Source organism: Lytechinus variegatus, chromosome 2 (assembly GCF_018143015.1).
Source record: "Lytechinus variegatus isolate NC3 chromosome 2, Lvar_3.0, whole genome shotgun sequence".
Taxonomy (NCBI): Eukaryota; Metazoa; Echinodermata; class Echinoidea; order Temnopleuroida; family Toxopneustidae; genus Lytechinus; species Lytechinus variegatus.
Window position 1 is genome coordinate 14134184 of NC_054741.1, and position 23195 is coordinate 14157378.

Below are 23195 nucleotides of genomic sequence, written 5' to 3' on the forward strand. Positions count from 1 at the left end.
TAATTTGCTTCTTTTATTTTCAGCGTAGCGCAATGCACAAAACCAAACGTATGTGATGTCATTACGGTGTGCACATACTGCGGAAGCACTGCAGTCGATCTCGGCCTGACGAAAAACATCCAGATGTGCAGCGTATCTTGATTTTAAAATGGATTTCAAAAGCCCCTTACCATTTACTCAACAATTTATACAAACAAATATTGTTGCGATGAAAAACTAAGCATGGGACAAGTCATGATATATTGGCTGAAAATTATGATGAAACTTGACACGTCATTGAGGAAAAAAAATTACATATGGAAATGAAATTTCGATGAAAACCTATGACATCTGATGAACTGAATATACACCATCACCGATTATTAATTCGCACACTCAATACTTGAATAGCACTGTTTTATTTGGTTATACTTTTTTTTACTGACCAATTTTTACTATCATGAGCATTCCGATAATTTGATGAATCGAACATCAGCAAAGCACGATGAAAGCCACTCATACCTCCTGTGAGGTATTTTGCATGATGGAAGTGCGGTCGATGGGAGTTTAGCTCATGCGCAAATCGTTTATTTACGTATCACCAAAGCCTTTATGCGGGCTTAGAACTTGCAATCGTAAAATTTTCATGCACAGATACTGGCATCCGGAGTAACATAACGTCGCTTTCTTTTTATTTTGTTCTCCGAGGAGCAAACTATCATGGTAACTGACTGAACTAATTCTTCAAAGATAATATTCAACTCAAGATGTACCTTTTTCTTGAACAAAGTCTTTTACTTCAAATTCATGTAAAAAAGGGTGCCTCCAAAACGAAAACGATGCATATCGTATAATGCGCAATACATCTGTGTTTAAATGGTTTGTTAACTTTATTTTTATCCATAAAACGCATTGTGTTTTGCATTCTGACAGCATGCAAACAATCCAATGAGATTTCATCGTCAAATCATCCACAACTGACATAAAAACTTACAAACACATGTAATTTTCACTCATTTTCACCACATAACAATATCCCATGGACAATAGTGAAAGTAATTGAAACAAGATTTTTATTACGCTACACAACATCAAAAGAAAGGTCATTCTGACAAATTTCATGACAAAAAGAATGGTCAACTTTGGTGAAGCACTATCACAGTTACACCTTTTAAAATGATTGACATTGTATTAAAACAATGGATTAGACTTAGACAACTATACTTCAATAGCCAACATCAATACCAAATACATGTATCATATTACGTAATCAAGCCTCCATAATTTTCAGAATGTTATTTTTACAAGCATTCTCATAAATGTATAAAAAGCAATTCCAAAGAGGATAATATAGAGGTAAAAATGACTGATTTCCAATGGGTACTCTCAAAGACGGGGTGACAGGGGAAAACATAAAGGATCTATCATTGTAGCATTGACCTTGATCTTTTTCTTATAAAATTTCACAACACATAATGGAAATGTACATGTGCAACACGAGAACATAATCATTATACAATCCGAGCAAGAGAATGATATTTTACATGGTACATGGAGTCATTGCGCACGTTTTGAGTTTGTAGTGCATACAGATTACAGAAGAATCATCGACTACAAAAGCAACTTACAAAAGCATAGAAAACGTAAAAAATCTAATGAATTTCCACCATTGTAGCATCAATCTTAACCTAATTAAAGTAATTTTACGGGACGTTACAACAGAAATGTAATTGTGTAAAAGTACATAGCAACTGAACATAATCGTTATACAATTACAGGAAAGCAATTCTTTCATAGTCGTCATGGCTTTATGCACATGGAATTTTGTATTGCAAAGCAGTCTACAAAGAATCATGACCTGGAAAATAAAGAACTACAATTTTAACATAATCTTAGAAAATGAGGGGAAATTGGGAATGAAACACTCCTCTCATTCTAACCACATTATAGAGGGATCCAAGATGACAAACCATGGCATGCTTTATGCTGATGAACTTTTCATTAAAAGATGGCACTATTTACAAGAGCATACCCAATTTAAGAAATATGGGCTTGACATGGGCGTAATGGACAAGGGGCAACCAAGTTAAATCAGTTTATTTACAATGAGAACATTTACAGAATACAAAAATCCGCAATGATAATAAAATGACAATATTGAAGCGCATCAAATTGAATCCAAATTGAAAAGTTAGCTTTCTCAACATTTGTATTTAATCAGCATAGGCTGATGCTGCTCTTTTCACGCCTCTCAATAAGAGGATATCCAATTACTTCTTCCAAAAGATCTGAACCAAACCTTGATAAACTTTGTGCAAGTCTAGTTATTTGATAACAATAAAAGTTACAATTATGTACATTTCCGATGCAGAGAACTGTTTTAAAAGACTACGTAGTAATTGCATATACTTGCTATGCTCATGACTGTAAGCAACTAAAATGACATTTTCATACCTGTATTTGTGTCAATGGTAGACATTGAATTAATACATTGGTCGACCAGGGGGAGGACCAACAGGTGGTGGAGGGGGCTGTCCCCTCATGCTATAGGCCATACTATGGGCCTGAAGAGCTTGAAGCTGCTGAGGGGTCATGCCACCAGGACCAAGGGCATTTGGATTTATACCAGCAGCCATGAGGCTAGCTGCACCAGCCATCTGGATATTCTGCTGCATATTCTGGGGAACTTTGAGCTGGTGCATCTTGCGAATGGCTTCGGCTTGTGCCCTGGCGATCTGCTCTTCGGTCATCATGTTTGGATTGGCCTGCCCTTGAGCGGCATTTCTTGGCCCAGACGTGGCTGTAGCGGGGGGCTGGACATTGTGCCCAGCGGGTTGGGATGCGCTGATTCCACGCAAGAGGGTAGGTCCTGTCTGGATGAGGTTGTCAAGGGCCTTCTTGACATTTGGGTTATCCAAATTGAGTGGGTTAGGAGTCGCTGCGGCACTCCCAACAGGAGCTTGGGCGACTTGGGCAGAAGCCTTGGCAGGCTTGCTTTGATTCATCATTGAGTGAGCAAGGCTGGACTGAGGACTTGGAGTAGAGAGCAGGCCTACACCTTGTTTGGTAGGGTTAGGCATGGGGACTTGTCTGATGGGTTGCGATGTGGCTGCAAGAGTTGATGCTGAGCTGGCAGTGACCTTAGACACAGCAGCTGCCACAGATGCTGCAGGCACATTGGAGCCGATCAGACTCAATATCTTGGCTTGTAAGTCCTCTTGTTTTGGTGCACTGTCTGCTGGTTTAGTAGCAGCAGTAGCTATTAGACAATAAAAAGAAGTGAAATTAATATTGCTGCATTTAAAAGATAATGCAAACTTCACTGATGTCATCACATATAGAAATATGGAATGCACAAGAAAGTTCTTAATCAATCTAATCTATTTTGTACTTAACATCTAAGATGGAATTATAAGCCAAAAACTTAAAATAAAAATTAATATGATTATGAAATATGTTTGATAAAAAAAAATTATTCAGACTTTTTTTCTTAAGATTGCATAATAAAATTTGAATATTTGGGAAATAATTATTATACCATCCTACTGATGCCACATGGTCTAATACTTCTTTCCCAGTCTATATATATTTTTAAAGTAAATTATATAATCAAGCAAAATGATTTATTCATACCTGGTTGTTCTTTCTTTCTAACAGGAAGTCCCTGATCTTCAGCCATACGGTTACGCATATCCTCCAGGAATGTAATGACCCGGTCAACCTCAGCCAGGGTCAGCTGACGACCATCGGCCAGTAAGCTGAACAACTGTGTAAGCGTTAGCTCTGCCGAGGAAGACTGGCCGTCAGCGCCCGCTTTGGTCGTGGTCGTGCCCGAAGCCACCAAACCACGCTTCTCTCGCAGCTCTTGGATGTAACGGTCAAAGTTACGGGTAACAAGGTTCATGGCGTCTTCAAGGGGCATATTCCTGTGTTCTAAAATTGTAGAGAAATTGTACATTGGGGGGAACGTTAGCAGGGAACAGATTGGGGCAGATGCATTCTTCGATCATTTTTATATTGAATGGAAATAATGATGAACTTTAGAGGAAAAGAGGGTCAGAATATGACAGAAGACATAATTGAAAAATTATAGAAACATTTGAAGAAAAAAAGACTACAAATTGTTTCAGAGAGAAATAAAAATAAGTCCATGCAATTAAAGCTTCAATACATGATACATACATGAACTACATGTATCATGTACTATGTTGCAAGCATATCTGTTGAAGACTCAACTCTGGTGTTTCAATAGTAATTTACTCATTGTCAAATGCAATCAAGTTTTACGTTTGTTACTTTCATTTACAGACAGCCTGGAAACCTGTACTGTATACTATTTGTTTTTTCAATGGTGATGAAACACTATTGCTGCAAAGCCTTTGAAATAAAAATCAATCATGAAACAAAGAAATAAGTACACAATAGTATGGCATGCATTCAAATTATTAGATTACCAACCACGATTCTGTAATAGAAACTGAATCGATATTTTATTCAAAGTCTCTCTGCAATTCACAATCTTCTGATAGGTTTTATTCTGATCCTTTTAAGTGTCGATGTTTTCAGAATAAGTACCCAACTTTTAAAGTGCACTACAAAAAAAAGAAACAAACACACACTCTATCAGCTGCACCTTGCCTATATGTAAAAAAAGGAAGAAAAAAAAACTCATGAACTCATTCTTAATTCCTGCAATGAAAAAACATATAAATTCATTTTACTTGTAAAAGAGGAACAGAAAATGTTCAAACAGTAGGATAAACTAATATACTCGCAAGAAGGTAATATCAACTTCATCACAAAGGGATTTATTTTCAAACAAATAGATATACATCAAACTCAGAGTTCATTGCTTCTCTCTATATAAATCCATCTCTCCCTCTAAATAATAAGTACATTGTAAGCCATTGTACGGGTTATTAAGTGATATCACTGCTCTTAGTAAAAGAATCTAAACGAAAGGCTTGCTAGCTAAATATGCAACGCTGCTGCAGATGTGATTCGCACTTGAATCAACAACATAATTTGATTTTTGCTTTTTACGATTCCTTTTCATTTTCATGGATTAAACTAGGGAAAAATGATTAGTGTTCATAATTTTCAGCAACTTCTGAGACAATATACAACACAAATAGTGAATATTTATATTCATGCAATGGCACAACTCCATTTAATTCGGCTAAGCCTCATTGAGTAGAGCAACTTTCTTCATCTCATGCAAATCTCACACCTTCACACTCATCATGCCTACATGTAAAACATATATAATGTTGCTTTGCATCATTTCACCCAATAAAACATGTCAACGCTGGAATTGTGCTCAATTTTCAGAGAAGTTATCAAGCCTGAATTCACACATTAAGATCTAATCAGAATATGTTATATTCTATATGTACTATCAAAAGCTCCATAAACTCAGTTTTCCACGTTTCTCAAAAACATTCCGTCAAAATGGACAAAGAACATATATTTTCTCACCGGTTTAACTTTAAAAGGCAGATTTCTTGCAAAAGTTTTTCATTTCAAGGATTTAACATCAATTTACTCACATTTTATTCAAATAAATATTCACACTGACAGAAAGAACATTTGGACAAAAATATGCAATCTCTCACTGCCTTGCACCACATTTAATAAATGTTAAGCCTATTAATGTGATGCTCTTCAGAGAATACGTCAACTCCTCATTACACAGATATATAAGTAAATCAAATAAATCAGTCAGAATAAGCTTCTTGTTACACATAAATTTAATCTTATATTTTCTCTTTCCAGTCTACAACTACATAAACATACTTCCCACCTAACTAAAAGGCAACTTCTTAAAATAATCAACTATTTTCTATGTCTGACCCAAAAATTTTCACCACTCTAACTTCACAAACAGTTCACGCCACAATAAGTTCAGAGCGATGCCAATTTACACATGAATACACATGAACATACATCGGGTCAGACATATACATTTAATGGAATTGCCTTCAGAAAGAAATGGTTCACCACAAAGTGTACTACCACAGAAAACATTCATCAATATTCTTACCAAGTGCTCCACTTTCAAAGAAAAATTTCCTTCATTATCTCACTTTCAATCATCAATTCTCCAAACAAAAAAAATACCAAATGTCTCACATAAAAAAAAATCATGTCCACAAACACACCATACTAAGAACATACCTTGCCACTGCCTTGCACTTCAAAAACAAATGTTCAGCCTGAAAATGTATTCATTATTCAGAAACCATTATCAAATCTGCACACAAATCACACCTCAATTTTGTTTTTCTCAATTTCAATATGCAAGAATACGCAACCTGTTTCATCACAGAAATCTCTCATTATACATTACATCCACAAATCAAAACAACACATTTTCCATGCATAACAGCTTCAAAGATGACATTTGTTGAACAGTCACATTTTAAAGTGTTGTCATTCATCATTAATTTTTTTTCACAGTCACAAGGATTTAATACTTTCAAAGACAGAGTACAGCTGCTTCCTCACAAGGGTCTCACTCATTTAAAAGAAAGATACTCCGAGTCTCATCTTTTAAATTTAACAACCACTAAACATGTAATATCCAAACAAAGAATATTGATAAACAAGTACAACTCTCTCCCTTGCAATTCATACAATGCAAATCTTGAAAATGTACAATGGCAAAATCATCATATCTACACCAACACACCACACCTGACAAGACACAACCCACCTCACATCATGCAGAAATAAAACTCTTTATGTTCTAGTCTAAAATCAAGAACTAAAGACATAAAATACTAATTCAGCTCAAGAACATATATTTGCAGCGGGCAAGCTACAACCCAAACGAGCGATAAAAAAAAAAGAATACCGGTAATATAATTATCATAAAAAGACAAAGCCTAGTTCTTTTCTGAGCATCACATTGAGTCCAAAGCAATGGCATTAGGATGCTCCACTCCTGAAAACAAGCTTTATACATCTTGCTGTTTTGGAACTCTCACCTCCGACACATGGACATGACAAAAACAGTGTCAATATATGGTTAGATATGTTACATAATACATGCATATAGGGTTACACTGTTAATAACAAGGGAAACGGGAAATAGAGTACATGTATACAGATGAGACACTGAGAGCCCAGGGTGATCTTACTATCTGCTGACCCAGTCTTGACTCCCAGTTGGGCAGTGTCCTTCGGAAAGGTATTTATCCTCACCAGCAGGTCCTGTGGAGAGAGGCTAAAGGCATCGGTCCTCTAAGTGATTTATTAAAACACTGATACATGTACGGTAATCAGGTGCAATATTCGACACATTGTAGGGTGATGTTGCTACATGTATATGCATTATGATCAGTTAATTTTTATAACAAAGAATAGGTGAAAAGCTTAAAAGGGGTAGGGGTGAAAGATATTCCAGTACATGTCCTCTTTATCCACGATACAGCTTTGGTATCCTGTAAAACTAAATCTAATTGAAAAAAAACTTAACTTACACAAAACAGATGAACGATTTGGCATATGAATTTGCGATTTTAACAAAGGTTTCAAAGCACTATATCTTTTAAATCATTTTTCTCGCACATGCATGTCAACAGCACTTTTCTTACATCTTCTAACAATTTCTCTCACTCTCTCAATCTATCTTTTTTCCCACAGATCAGATGCAATAATTCTCTTCTTTTTTTTTTACGCCAATCAGATGCAAAAATTCTGAACATATGTACTTCACGATCTTGGAAAAAAGCTGAACTGCGCAAAATACTGCGGAGCACACTCGCCATATTTTAACACTCGACAATCCTTATACTGTAGCCGTTTAAATGAAACCGAAATGCGCATAAAAACCAAAAAAATAGGTCTTTGCAAAACTACTTGGAAGAAATATACATCTGTCTTACTCTGACAAACTATATTATTACTATAGACATTTTTATTTTGCAAAGTCTGAAGAAAAAAATACGATGTCAGTGTTAAGAGGAGTTTGTGCAAAGGAATTTTTAAATTCTTCTTTGATTTCAGAAGATTTTGTACACTCTTCTTTCATTTCATATTCTCTTCTATCATTTCATATTCTTCTCTCTATCTCAAAAAAACCCCAAAATATAATTGCTTATATTCAAACCATTTCCCATCTTTCACCAAGCAATCATTTCACGCACTCACATACCTGTCATTTCAGTAGATATCTTATGACAATCTGGGCTAAAGCCATGCATACATAGCCCCCGCATTTGCAACAATTATTAACTCTACTCTCAACCAGCATTGCACACCGATGTGTGGATATGAAAGAAAGAATTGACATCCAAAATTTATTCAAACATAAACATAGCACAAACATCAGTGAGTTGTGTAATGGAAAGTAATTTTTTATATTAGTGGGCCATACCTTGTGGTGTGCCATGTAGGATATTCAGGGTCAGAGAGCGATGGACTTCATGCTGACTGGACACCATGACAGCATAGAGGGCGCCATTGCGGGTAGCCCCATCCAGAACAGCAGTAATGGATGCCTCGGGGTTAACAAACATCATATCAGTCGAGATACCCACAGCTTTCAGCCGTCGCTCTACCATCTCAGCATATCCTCTGAAAAGACATTATTAGAAAGGAACTTCTTCATGAACAGACGGAAAAAGGAATTGAACATAATTTTGTAAAAAAGCGTATTTTGTTCAGGGGATTCAAATTTTTTTTTCAATTTTACTTCAATTAATGAATGTATATTTACTTTCTTGAAACGCCATAAGGACCAAAAGATGGACCTGTCAGCTACATAATTAGCCAAGTATTATTATTAGTAGTTCTTTCCGAGGTCTTGATGCGCATTAGAAAAATGAAAGAAAAGATGAAGTCAGGTTTAATTTAGATCAAGGTCTAACTCTGTGCTAAAATCATGGGGTGCCAAAAATTCTGTTAGTATTGTATATTTCTTATGTTTACTATTTTGTTTCCTTTTGCTTTCATAATGAGGAAAAATACTACAAATTACTTCAGTTATCATTCCCAGACAATTATGAACAATTTGGGTGTCACATGAGTTAATGAATTGAATGTGTAATAGGGATTTGTACCCTAATTGGCTCTCCATAGTTAAACCACAACTTTAAACCAGGGTTTAATTTAAACCAGAGTTCAGAAACAGGCCAGAATGTGCTCCTCTGGCAATTAGTTTAAAGTGGTAACAGGTACGTGGCTGTTCTAGAGTGGTAGCAGGCTATCTTACCTCTGCTGCTTGTTGAGTACAAGGATCTCGCAATCCACTGGCTTGCCTGCAACCGGCGGCAGGTACTCCGGAGAGGAAGCAGCAACAGGAGCAGGAGCAGGTGCAGCAGGAGCCGGTGGTCGCCGGTCCACAGCGGCATCTCTGTCCCTGGAGAAGGGGTCGCGGTAGGGGTCCCGCCTGTAAGAAAGGCTAAGGGGGATAATACCAATGGTGGGATTACATTCATGCAATACAAGGGATTACAAGACTTAGCATGTGTGGGTTTGTCATCTGAAATGGACTTGCTACCAAAAACTAATCACCTTGATCACCAAATGCTGCATTTTTTCAGCACATTTTATCTGTAGAATTTGAACTGCTATTTTCAAGATGTGTATTATGCTTACCCAAAACAAACCCACACATCATTGGGCACGGAGTAGCAAAGCAAATCACAGCAAATAAAGCACATTGCAAATAACTGAAAATGTTAAAGGCAAATCATAATAATTTGATATAGCACTCTCGTAAAAAAATCCAAAATTTATTCATCAAGTAATGAATATGAAATCTAGTCTGACACATACACTCATCATTGTCAAGTGAAATTATTTCTATTAAGATGTGAAGATTTCAAGGAAATGGATTTTTAATAATATTAAATAATGTCACATCCTCAACTGAATTTGATAAAGCATTTGTCTCAAACAGAATAGAAGAATTTGTTAAAGAAGATATTGAATCATTTGCATGATGCCAGTCTTGAATCAACTGCATTGATTCATCAGGCATACTTTCACAAGACCACTACATAGATTATTGAACAAAATGCACAATAATGTATTGGATTTGCAACATACAGTACATGTAGAACCTACAACATTTTTTCTATGGCCAACCACGCAGTTGAATGTAAATTGATTGTAGCTTGCTGTATGAAGGATGCTTGACAAATGGCTAGATTTTAAAGTCTCAAATCGCTTAACATATAAATCTGATTCTCTACAGTGCGTATCAAAAAAAAGTTTACACTTTGAAAAAGTCCTGGGAATTAAAAAATATACAACATGGGGGTAATTTTTTCATATATATTCTTGGGTTTGGGTCTCATCTATCCAATGAAAGTAAAAGTTTTGAAAGAATGTTGCACTTGAGTGAGCACTGTCTATTTTTGTAAAGCTCGCAGAAATCTGTTTGCGCAGAAATGCTCGTTTTAACGCTTTGTCGAGGGGAAAGGGCCAAATCAAACTTATCTTGCGAAACATTTCTTTTACATTTCCCTTAAACTTTTAGTCAATTGAAATGAAATGGATACATTCAAGCATTTTGGAACAATTTTGCCACCAAAAGTGAAAATTTCAACACTTATTAAGCACAACCTTTACCCTTTTTGTGCCAGCTGGATCTTAGGACATAACTGAATCTGACCAAAAGTTTATATCAGACATCTCCAGCACTTTTCACTAAGTTTTTATCATTTAATGTGGGTTTACATTTCATTTTTCATTTAATACTTGCTTTTCCAGACTTTTCCCAGGCTTGAAAGTGATTAACAAAATGAAAATCAAGCCTAGGCCATTTCATGTGGATCACAGCTCATTGTAAAGCAAATACCATCACGATGGCCTTGGTGTGTGGGGGAGTGGGGTGGGGCGCAATGCACTCTTCATGGTGTTTTGGGCAATGAAACAAGTTAAAAAAAGTAAAAGATATCTTCAAATCAATTTTATTAGCTAAATTGAACGTGTTTTTCATGATTATGGTCTACTTTTATTCGCATAACTATTTCAAAGTTCTGCGCAAATCATTTTTCACTAACTTTTCAAAAGTAAGTGGTGTTCACTCAAGCGGAAATATTTTTCGAAAGTTATATCGTCATTTGCTTAAATGGATCTGTACCAATGTTAAAATGTGGAAAAATTTTCAAGATATTACTAATCAATAATTTTACAGGATTTTTTCTAAGTGTAAACTTTTTTTTGATACGCACTGTATAATAATTTACCATTCAGATATCAATGAACAAATAAAAAAAGAGCAGAGAGTTAACTTGAACACAAGGCCTGAGTCATTATGTTAATTCTGAAAAACGTTTAAATTCTCTTAATAAACAGGCATTTACTGTACCGGCGAGGGGGAAAAAAACACTTCACCAAAAGTTGCTAACGTTTCAGATTTTGCATCTTTAAATCTATGAAATGGCCATCTATTTTCCATATATTCTTGAAATTGTTTTTATTTAGTTGCAAACTATCAACAAAATGAAGAATATTCACTTCTTTCTTGAGTCTGAAAGATCACACAATGTTACTCTCCCTCATTATTGCAGTCCCACATGTAGATTTTCATGGTGCTGCAACATTAACTGAAAACGATCATTGATCATTGAACACTCTGTCAACACCATGAAAGTCTACATGTGGGAAATATTTACTGAGTGTAACATCATAAAATGCTCTTTCAGAGCCAAGGAAGAGGTGAAAATTCTTTTTTTTCCAGTAGTTTCCAACTTACTCAAAAACAATTTCAAGGAAACCTGGAAAATAGATGGCCATTTGATAAATATAAACATGTAAAATGTGAAATTTCAGCAACTTTTGGGAATTGAATATCTGGATAAGGATGCAGAATAAAAGCACTTCAACCAGCAAGCAACAAAACACAAAAATATCACAGCATTTGCCTCTGTGACAATTATTCCTGTAGAATTCTTGCTCACATAGCCAAAAATAAAACAAAGCACCACCTTAATCCTTATTTTAATCCTCTCATTATTTGGTATTACTGAAATATGAAACATATTAGAAGACAGAAATAATTGTCACAGGAACAAATGTTGCATCACCTACCCATCTCTATCTCTGTCCTTTTCCCTTTCCCTTTCCCTCTCGCGTTCCCTGTCAATATCTCGGTAGTAAGGGTCATCACGCCGATACGGGTCATCACGGTAGTACGGATCGTCACGCGGATCACGGTCCCTTGGATCACGAAGAGGATCACGGTCACGGATTGGGTCACGGATCGGGTCACGGAGCGGGTCTCGTAGAGGGTCACGCAGGGGGTCACGTAGGTCCCGATCTCGAGCATCGCGATCCCGTTCACGGTCACGTGATGAGAATGGAGGAGGAGGGCGATCGTAGGGATCCCTCCTGTCATCTGGATAACGATCTAGATCACGCCTAGCACAAATAAAGGGGGGACAGGTAACTGTTACTAAAAAGTTCATTCCCAGTTAAATCATTTAATTTCAACGACTTGGCTTATCTTAGGTAATATAACTTGGCATTTAAAAATATGCTTTCATTTCTTATACTAAAATCAAAATATCTAGCTATTATGTCAATTTTGGTAATGATCTCAAAATGAGTTACAGCAGAATCCCATAAAATGGTCATAGTACACAAATTTTACATAAAATATGTGCAAAGAGTTTCCGATAGATATTTACTGAGAAATCAAAGCATGGTATTCTAGCCAGGAATAGGTAGTGTAGGCAGTATTAATCTTCTGACCTAAGATTTAATACTATGAACTCGACAATATTTTGGATAGTTGTAACCCTCATCCTGCATCATTTGAACAAACACTTGTAGCAAGCATATTGGCAAAATGAAGAAATAATTTTGAATGAAAATCATTTCCTATTCCCATGATTCAAACCTTGGCGGCATCTTTCTTCATTGGTACCCAGCCTCCCCGAGTCTGCTGTGCAAACCCTTCACTCGAGTTAAGGGGCTGAATGTGCAGCCTATTCATGCCTTGTGTACTAAAGCCCTCTAGTTTTGTATACTGTGCTAGTCTTTGAGTGGAGACACACTTGTTGATCAAAGTTGGTCTGTGCCTGCAGACTACTAAGCCCCCCCCCTGGTATATGGTACCCCTCCCCCACAGCTAAGTAGATGTGGAAATGACAACAAATCATATTTGTGTATTTGAGGACTAGATCCACATATTGAGGAGAAGAGCCATTGATCCAGTGATCAAAAGGAAGCAATGTTTAAAAAAAATACACAATTTAGATCATTTGACATTTGAGATTGATTTGAATCTTTTGTTGTAGGACGAATCTCTTGTAAAGCTGTTTGTAAGACAGGACCTTGATCTACAGCAAAAGATTTTATATGCAAAATCAACACATGAATTCTACTTCAAAAGAAAGTGTATTACCGAGCTGGGTCATCCCTGTAGTACTTGTCATAGCTGTCTCTGTATCTGTCATCATAACGGTCTCGCTCTCTGTCCCTGAGTGGTGAACGCTCTCGCTCTCTCATGCGTGGAGGTGGGTCTCTGCCATAGGGACCGTATGGATCATAATCCCTGAGAAAGATAAATTAAGGGTGAAATTACTGGAAAATATATAATGTATTCTACATAGTGACCCGTACACATGGATGGATAAATATCATGAAGTATTTACATCAGACATTTGCTCCTGTGACAACTGCCCCTCTGCTAATTTCTCTGAAAATACAATTCAAATGTTAGGACTGTGATAAGGTATCTAGTGCAGAATGAGGTGAGGATTAGGATTGAGCTTAAAGTAATGTTTAAAGTTTGAGTTTGTTTGGGTTAATGTGTGGTTTACCGGAAGGAGCAATTATTGCATGAGCAAATGTCATGGAACCATAGGACCATCCTGAAAAGATCTGTCTTTATTTTCTAGTTATTTGAATACAAATTTTCAATCTATTTTGCTAAACAGGACAGTGAATTGCATGGACTAAACTGATCATTCTGAGGTGTTGAATTATAGTTCTAGTGGCCCAAACATAAAGTAACATAAATGACAATTATATTGAACTATATGGCTCACATTCTTAACTCTGGCTTAATCTAAACTCTGGTAAAGTAGGGGTTCAATTTTAGATAGCAAATTGTGACTAAAAGTACCAGTTCAGTTTGTGATCCCATTTCACACTCAAATTATTCATAACTAATTGGGAATAACCACTGAACTAGTTCTTTTTGTCATTAAACCTCGAGGAAAGATCCAAGCCAAGAATTTTTTGCTTCCCATAGTTATAACAAAGAGTTGGACCTCGAATGGTTAAACCAGAATTCATAATACTGGGCTAAGTATTTATTTTACCTGTATTTATCTCGGTAGTAATCATCATATGCGCTTGAGGAACTAGCAGGAGGAGGGTACCGACTATCACCTGGATCACCCTTCTCTCGGGCAAGTATTGCAGCTGTAGAGTTTGAGAGATTGTTAGACCCAACACCACCTCCTCCTCCTCCTCTTTCTCCTCCTCCTCCTCCTCCACCTCCTCCAGGCTTTTCCTCTCCTGGTTTCCGCTTAGCAAGACTGCATTCTGTAAACAAGATCATCACACATCAAATATCAATTAACTTTTAATAAGTCATAGGCATGTGTTGTCCAAGCTTTTTAATCTTCAAATTATTTAAACTCTTTCTCCTCCTCCTAAGCCTTCTCCAGGCTTATCTTTCCTGGTTTCCTCTTAGCAACAATGCATTCTGAACAAGATTATCACATACCAAAATTAAAATGTTTAATTTTAAAGTCTCCTCCAGGCTCTTGCTCTCTTATGACCCATTTCATTACTAAGACATACACCTATGGCAACTTTGCCATTATGACAACTACCATGGTAACAGGGCTCAGCAACCAATAACATTCAAGGCTTTGATAGAAGTTACAATAATGCCAAATTTTAACACAGTTGTCGGTCCTAAGAAATCAGGCCCTCGTTTTTCGCAAGACTGCATTCTGCAAACATAATCATGCATCCAAATTAAAATCAAAGTCTTATCGGATCACCATCACTAAACATGTGGCTGAAGTTTGAATGAATGATGACCTGGAAAACAATCCTTGATTAAAATCAAGGGAATAAACACAGAACAGACAAACTTACAATATGTGTACAATATGGTGTGCAGTGGCATACATGGCAACTGTTCACATTTTTTTTACTTATCTCACCTATTTTCTTGCCGAAAATTGTCTGTCCAGATTCACTCCTGATGGCATCCTGTGCTTCTTGGGCTGAACCATACTGGATAAAGGCAAATCCTTTCTTCATGAATGTATCTAAAAAAAAATTGGGGAAAAGATCACAATCAATTTTTTATTTCATTTCATTTCCAGGTACACATACTCGTAACAATAACTGGTCAAATTCCTCACACTGAAAATAATCATCATATACATGTAACATCCAATATACATGTACAATACTAGTATTAAAAAAAAACTCAAAAAAGGAAAGAAAACCAGCTTATGCCTGGGGATAATCAACAGAAATCAAGTTTCTGTTAAAAGACTCTCCTCATTAGCTGGTGCTAAAAAAGAGGACTAACATTAAAATACTGTTCAACAAACGATCATTCATATCACTTCATAACTGACACTTTTATTCATTGTTTGAATTTTCGTAGAATGGGCATTCACAATGTTCATGATCAGATGAATAATACCATGTTCTTAACTGTCTAAAGCCCTCTTTAAACCAGATGGAGTTCCTGCTACGTTGTTGAACTTCAGAAGAAAACCTAGGACGTGGCGCCAACTTCGTTCGATTTTCTCAAAAGATGTAGAATTTTCATGTGCGTGCTACGTATGAAGCGCCACGTCATTGTGAAGATTATGTTGCACGTGCGATGTTGTGTCTATCTGAACATAGCGCAAACTGATACCCCATTACATGCCATGCAGTTCTCACTGCATCAAAGAAAAAAGGCCATGACGTAGTGGGAACTGCTACAGCATACTGAGAAGGTAGCGAGAACTGTTGACAAGCATGATCTACGGAGACCAAGTGGACATTGAACATGTCCAAACTCCACGTAGTGGGAGCACCGTCTGAACAGAGCATAATAATGACGCAGTTAAGACCTACCAACAGCTCTATAGATGTAGCAGACTAAAAGAACATGGCAACAACTCTTTCCATGTCTACTGTACTGCCACTACGAAATCACTATGCAGCCACCATACACACTCAGTTGGTGCAGTATGTCCAAATAGACGACGGTACAGAAAGTTGCGCAATCTGTTGGATATTGTCCAGGCAAAGTGGGAACCGTTTCAACGCAGCAAGGGTTGCTACTGCACGCAAAATAAACCTAGTTTGAACTTGACAAGTACGTGGCACGGACGAAGCATGCACTTGACAATTTCACAATATTTTTAGAATAACAAATGAAGTGGCACCCCACCCTAGAATTTCTTTTCATTTTAAACAATGTAGCGCGAACTTCATCTAGTGTAAATGACGTAGTGACAACTGAATATGCGTAGCGGCCATGCAGTAGACATGGACACAGTTGTTGCTACTTCTTTACATTCCACATCTATGCTATGTCATTGGAGCTGTTAGTAAAGTAGACCTTTCCGAAGACAGTCCTTACTGCATCATTACTACGCATACATGTGTAATTTAGATGGCGCTCGTGCTAAGTGGACTTTGGACATCATATTCAAAGGGGGGGGGGGGTTCCCATACAGTCAAAGTGTTACCAAAAGAGGAAAACGTTAATGCTGTTTAAGCGGCATGAAACGCTTTGACCCAGGGGGGGGTTCCCATACAGTCAAAGTGTTACCAAAAGAGGAAAACGTTAATGCTGTTTAAGCGGCATTGAAACGCTTTGACCCAGTCCTAATAAGAGAAAAATGAATACTTACCAGAAATTTGTCCATATTTTTCAAATCTCTTTATAAGCTCCTCCCTGTCCAACTGATCTGTAGGGAGATTGGCCACAAAGACCCTGGAGCCAAGGTTTATCTTGATATCTTGATCACCCATGACGCAAGATGGCAGCTCAACTCACTGAAAGTCAAAGAAATCATAAAAAAGGTTAATATTAGCTTTGATAGTGTGTACTGTGTACAGAACAGCATTCAAACGTTTTGACTCAGCCCTAATTTGTACACAGAAAGAGATGCATGTTTTTTAGCAATATAGGGTGTAACAAGTACTTCAAAAATGTATTTCTGAACTGCCTGACTGGGGATGGCAAATTTTGCTTCAGAAGTTGTGTGAGAAATAAGCCATGGAACCCAGTGCCAGCTTTTTGCGTTGCAGATCTATCATGAAAAATGTTGAGGGGGGCTACATGTAAAGCAGCAACTCCTGCGAATAACCGGCAAAGCTTTCATACATAACAAGAACGCCTTTGGCAGTATCGCCTGCATTGCATGATTCAATATACATGTAGCAGCAGTGACTTTGAAAACAAGGAAAATGATTTTGTTAGATAAAATAAGGAAAATAATGGGAATGACGCACTAAATCAAACGACGATCCCACATTAGAAGAATCACCAAAATGACAAAATCTCCACTCGAGCTCCCCAAATGACACTCAAAATGACTCGAACGTGTTAACTGTAACAGAATTCCTTTAAAGGAGAAATATATTGATTATGAATGTGGTCTTATTATATATCAATGGAAAGGTAATAATGTGGGGATCATCAGTGGGTCATTCAAAAATACCGAAAATAATACAAAAAGGTGAAAATCGCCGATTAAAAAACGCTAAAATGCCCTTCCGAAATATGCCTCGCATCGGTCTCTGAATTGACTGGAATTTGATGACGTCACTGTCTGTACGAGAGGCGTGATTGGCTCTCCCACGTGAAGCTCCACTTGCATGCAAAACCTGTTGCGTGGGTATGTTTTCTCCACACTGTCACTGAATACTTCTATCACGAAATGAAAGAAAACCCAGAATTTTATCTAGATTTGGATTTTCAAATTGATGATTTTAAAGATGAAGAGAATGATGAAGTGAACAACACAGTGACGTAGTTGGAGGTAAATTGGGGGAACTATGCTGATGATGATGAAAATTCAACTTGCCTGACGATCACAAGTCATGTACATGCCGATTCGCTACCAACTCATGCAGCTGCTGCTACAAGTGCTAGCTACACCGCGCGGGCCAAATTAAATCCATGAAAATGAATAACCACATTCAGACAGTCTATCATAAGAAGGAAAATACTGATATAACTGTACTTACAAACAAGTGAATAATCCAAACCTAAAGGCAAATCATAGCAACTCAACGAATAGCAGCAGACGATATGCACCGACGATAAACTTCATGTGGCTGGGATAGATTGTCACTCGTTCTGTTAGATGTAATTTGTAACTCATTAATTTGACAAAATTACGAAACTCGGGGAATCATTTATATACATGAAAATATAGTAACATCTCTTGTTATTTTTTGTATTACGATAAACAGAGATGTTACTATATTTTTATATAGATAAATAATTCCCCGAGTTTCGTAATTTTGTCAAATTAATGAGATAAAAGTTACATCTAACAGAACGAGTGACAATCTATCCCAGCCACATGAAGTTTATCGTCAGTGCATATTCCATATCGTCTGCTACTATTCGTTGAGTTGATTTGCCTTCAGGTTCGGATTATTCACTTGTTTGTAAGTACAGTTATATCATTATTTTCCTTCTTATGATAGACTCTGTCTGGATGTGGTTATTCATGTTCAGCATGAATTCAATTTGGCCCGCGCGGTGTAGCTAGCACTTCCAGCAGCATGAATTGGTAGCGAATCGGGATGTACATGACTTCACTGATCGTGTTGGCTGTTGCAAGTTGAATTTTCATCATCATCGGCATATTAAATTCCCCCAATTTACCTCCAACTACGTCACTGTGTTGTTCACTTCATCATCATTCTCTTCATCTCAAAATCATCAATTTGAAAATCAAAATCTAGATAAAATTCTGGGTTTTCTTTCATTTCGGGATCGAAGTATTCAGTGACAATGTGGAGAAAATGTACCCTTGCAACAGGTTTTGCATGCAAGTGGAGCTTCACGTGGGAGAGCCAATCACGCCTCTCGTACAGACAGTGACGTCATAAAAAAATCCCCAATTTCGCGGACGTAATTCTGCGTGTTTGAAGCATTCAGAGAGAGAACTTTAAACTATCAATTAACTGAGTTTCATCGGTCTCCATGATAAATGATGTACACCATCGTGTTCTCCTTATTTTCTCCTTTATTGTGATATATGATTCTCCATTTTTACGATTTTCAATATATTTCTACTTTAACAATATGGAACATGACTTTGATGACATGGACAGTTGACCCTTGACATGAAGTTTAATGTGGTGTAAATATTGTTAATTTTTTATAATTGATAATGAAGATATGATTGATAATGCAATTTTACAAACTGGCGTCTAAAAGACGTCATGATGACCTTTTGACCTTGAACTTGTTTTATACACATGACATGAGAAGTCCCCATAACTGATATTTTGAAGAAAGTTGATATAGATTTGGAGATTTTGTGCAAACAAGAATAGGGCAGAAAAATAAAAATAAATAATAAACAAATAAAGAAGAAAATTAATACGAAATTAATACTTGATCTGTCAATGGACAGATCACCCAATAATTATTCACAAAACACACCATTAATATCATACTACCTGTATGTCCATTGACCCTAAAAGAAATTCAACCTTGATCATGTTGCCAAAGGCTTCTCAGTGATACTTGATTACCCTATGTCCACATTTCATAAACTTTCATACAAATTTATAATGGCAATTCCACAATTACCCCCAACATGGATAAAGTTCATTGACATTAAACAAGACAAGGCTGGACATTATTAGCGGTGGCCTGGTTGCCCAAGGCCACCAGAAATTCACCTCGGGCAACCATTATTGAAAGACCCTAAGTTATGGTGGCCCAAATCGGGCAACCAATCATTTTTAAAGTAGCGCAATTTTTCTCCCGACTTTGCACACATTTATCAACTTTCTACAATTCATATTGCAAGCCAGTTCGTCAGGCGCCATTTTTGTTGATCTACACACAAAGTTTGCATACTAGTCATGACAGTCACGGATATAAATTATTTTGTGATGACAGTAATAGCGCTATATAGCATACAGCAGCTATATCCAGTGCAGTCGGCCGACGCGGCACGAAGCCATGGCATCTAGCACTAGCAGCTTATAGTCTCGGGAAGCTGCAATACGAAATGTTGCTGCTTAGAAATCTTCCACAGAACTGAAATGCCCTTCTACAGTCCTTTTTGCTAAAATCTGGTGTAATCTGATTATTTGCAAGCATTTAAAAGAGGAATTGTGACCTCTCCTTTGACTCAAAAAGACTGATTTCCAAATGAATCAATACACACAAAAGCACATCTGAGTACATTACAGTCCCGTCTCCATTTATATGTGAGTTGATACTTGGTTTGTTTCGAAGCCAAAAAAAACCCCAGATCATTTCTTTCTTTATTGTATGAGTGACTTCTTAAACCACTCTTGAGAAAGGAAATAAGTTGGGAAGGCATTTCATTAATTTGAAATGAAGATTTTTCTGACATTTTGGCAAATATAGGGAAGGATTTTTCTCACACTTACATGTACATGTAATTCAAAATATAACTTTTGCCCTTTTACCTGATCGTTATTCTTTTTCTTTCATTTTCTGGACAGTGGTTAATTAACTATCTATACCCCTTCCCGATAACTTTGCCAGACTAAAGAATATGTTGCTACTGAAAAAATTACTATAAAGAAAATACAAACTAATGAATATAAAAATAGAAATGCCCCAATGTGAAAATTATTATTTTGAAGACTTTTTCCACAGCTGTTAAAAAATATTTGTACTAGGTTTATCCCCCCCCCCGGCCTTTCCCCATTTTTATTTCATTTTATTTTGTTTTATTCATGTCTTTCACATTTGTTCTTTTTTTCTCTAAATAATTTTCTTTATTTTTTTCTCCTTTTCATTATTGTTTCCTGCTCTTTGTTTTTCCTTTCAATTTCTTTTTTCTTCTTTTTTATTTCACCTTTTTTTTGTTTCCTATTTGTATTATATTTTTTGTTCATTTTCCCCTTTTACATCATACCGCATAATTTATTCTGTGATTTTTCTCCTGCTCTGTTTGTTATGCATAATTTATTTTTTTTACCTTTATGAGAGTGTGCACATGTGTCTATAATTGTAGTCTAGATCAAAGATAAAAGTCCACACAACCTGGGATGGAACAAATTACAATTTATTCTCTTCCAATCATTTCAGAATACAATGATAGAACAATTTATATTTTACCACGAATAAATCTGCAAAATATTATAACAGCAAAAAAGGTTTACATACAACTGAAAGTACATGTATAAAGTTACTGGTAGTGGCTGCAGAATAATAATTTCAGATGTTTGTTTTATTAATTTTCAATGTTTTTCTTCATATATTTGGGCCACCAAAATATATTTTATACAGATTTTGGTGCCCCGAACAGACCACCACCAAAAAAAGTTAATGTGGGGCCTTGCTTAAATGACCTTTGAGTTTGGTCATGTGACCTGAAACTCAGGATATTGATCATACAAATAATGCATGCAGCCGAGTGCGTTAGTGGAAATGCAGAGCACGCGAGGTTTCTTTAGATAGATGCCGCACTGTGCACGAGCCGCTTGCGGCGAGTGCCCAGTCTGCATCATTTGAAGAAACTGAGCTTTCTCTGCATATACTTTAACGCACAACAGAGCGGGTGCATATTTGTTTTATAAAATAGCAACACAGAAACAAAATTCTAAAAAGTTACAGTACAGTTTAGTTGGACTTCTCCCGGGACTTCTACCGCACTGGTTTGTTTGCTCGAGCGTGCAATATCAATTTCCGTTGCGCACCTTTTGCACTGCCATGCAGTGCACTAAAAAAGTTGGATGTCATGTGACGCATATTGGCCAATGACGATGCTTAAAATTTTATTTTTTCCATCCTTTGAATACGAGTCAGATTTTTTTAGTGAATATCTATCTGTCTACGTCAGAGGCAGAGCTCAGTCAACCGCGATCGCCTATCGCCAGCTTACGACTTACGTTACCGTATAGTGTACGGTACGGTAGCCGTGTACGTGTCCGTGCCGTGGCCGTGGCGTTCGCAATTGCAGTCAGCCCGAGAATTTGTATCACTTAAATCATATAGATTCTTGTTCATAAATTTTCAGGAAATAATCTTATCACTAAATTCACAGTTCTCTCAAACTTATATTTTGTGCAAAGTTTACGAGCAAAGAAAAATAAATCAAACGAAGCATGATACTCACGTGTAGGCTTTAGTATGTGGATCTACAAAAAGTCCACAGCGCGTCATCTACACTTGTTTTATGGCGCCATCTACGGTTCGTGTGGCCTAGTCAGACGTCAGGGCCTAGGAATTGTGTGGAATGGTATATGAATAGGCAGGCCATGATGGATCCAAACAGGAAAATTTTAGAACGTTTCAAATTAAACAGCACTCTTCAGGCCTCTGTGAGGTGTGCAAAGTATTTGAGACTATTGAACATTATGTTTTATTCTGTTCAAAATATGTAAAGGAGAGACGCATTATGTTAAGATGAATAACCCAAATCTTAAACAATTGTTAATTAATCCCGATTATACACGGGAACTATATGTTTTATATACAGCGCGTCCCCCAAAAAAAAACGTATCTCTAACATAGGACTGAATTAATTCTAAAATGTGGTAGGATTCTCAAATAAATGTTCATGAGTAGAAAGCTCATTTCATGTTCTAACTTCTATGAAAATTTCCTTGGTCGCGCTTCAGCGGTTTTGAATACACACTCTGTTACGTAAACAGTGTCTGCAGTTTAGCTCATTCCAAGTTTGCAGTATTGATGCATTTCTTCATTGTCTATGGCATGTTAACCCCCATTCTTACATCCAGGGTCTGAGCAGGGATAATTCCCTAATCATATCTAGGCTCATCAAATCATAAACTTGAGCATGTTCAGAAGGACAAGAAACATAAAAAATCAAGTTTGTTTGATGATTGATAAGGGGAATCAGTGCGCCAACTTGAAAGAAAATGTGAATGATGGATGAGTAAAATAAGCTGAAAAGGGGGATCCACAAGTTAATCACGTACCCTTTGTGAAAAGGAACTATACCAACTATGCTATATTTTAAAAAGTTACACTGAATTATCGAACTTGACCTCAGTAGCTAATTAACTAAAAAAAAAAGTAATGAAAA

The 23195-nt window shown here is 36.8% G+C and overlaps 1 protein-coding gene across 1 annotated transcript; it reads right to left on the minus strand.

The window, feature by feature from the left end:
- Nucleotides 1–1035: 1035 nt before the first annotated feature.
- LOC121407388 (nuclear receptor coactivator 5-like) lies at nucleotides 1036–22306 on the minus strand. Its single transcript, XM_041598442.1, has 10 exons — nucleotides 22263–22306; nucleotides 16824–16968; nucleotides 15123–15230; nucleotides 14265–14490; nucleotides 13343–13492; nucleotides 12025–12354; nucleotides 9197–9385; nucleotides 8360–8559; nucleotides 3613–3912; nucleotides 1036–3238 (listed from the first exon to the last, which is right to left on the minus strand). Exons 2-10 carry the CDS (start codon nucleotides 16942–16944, stop codon nucleotides 2463–2465), a joined length of 2400 nt encoding a protein of 799 aa, XP_041454376.1. The 5' UTR covers nucleotides 16945–16968; nucleotides 22263–22306; the 3' UTR covers nucleotides 1036–2462.
- Between the last annotated feature and the right edge of the window lie 889 nt (nucleotides 22307–23195).

Bases quoted from the DNA above. Each gene is read 5' to 3' on its own strand.
- LOC121407388 (XM_041598442.1), bottom strand. From the start codon at position 16,944: ATGGGTGATCAAGATATCAAGATAAACCTTGGCTCCAGGGTCTTTGTG. The intron at 13,493-14,264 runs GTAAAATAAATA...TATCTTTCTCAG, and splicing joins TACTACCGAGATAAATACAG to GGATTATGATCCATACGGTC. The intron at 3,239-3,612 runs GTATGAATAAAT...ATTGTCTAATAG, and splicing joins TAGAAAGAAAGAACAACCAG to CTACTGCTGCTACTAAACCA.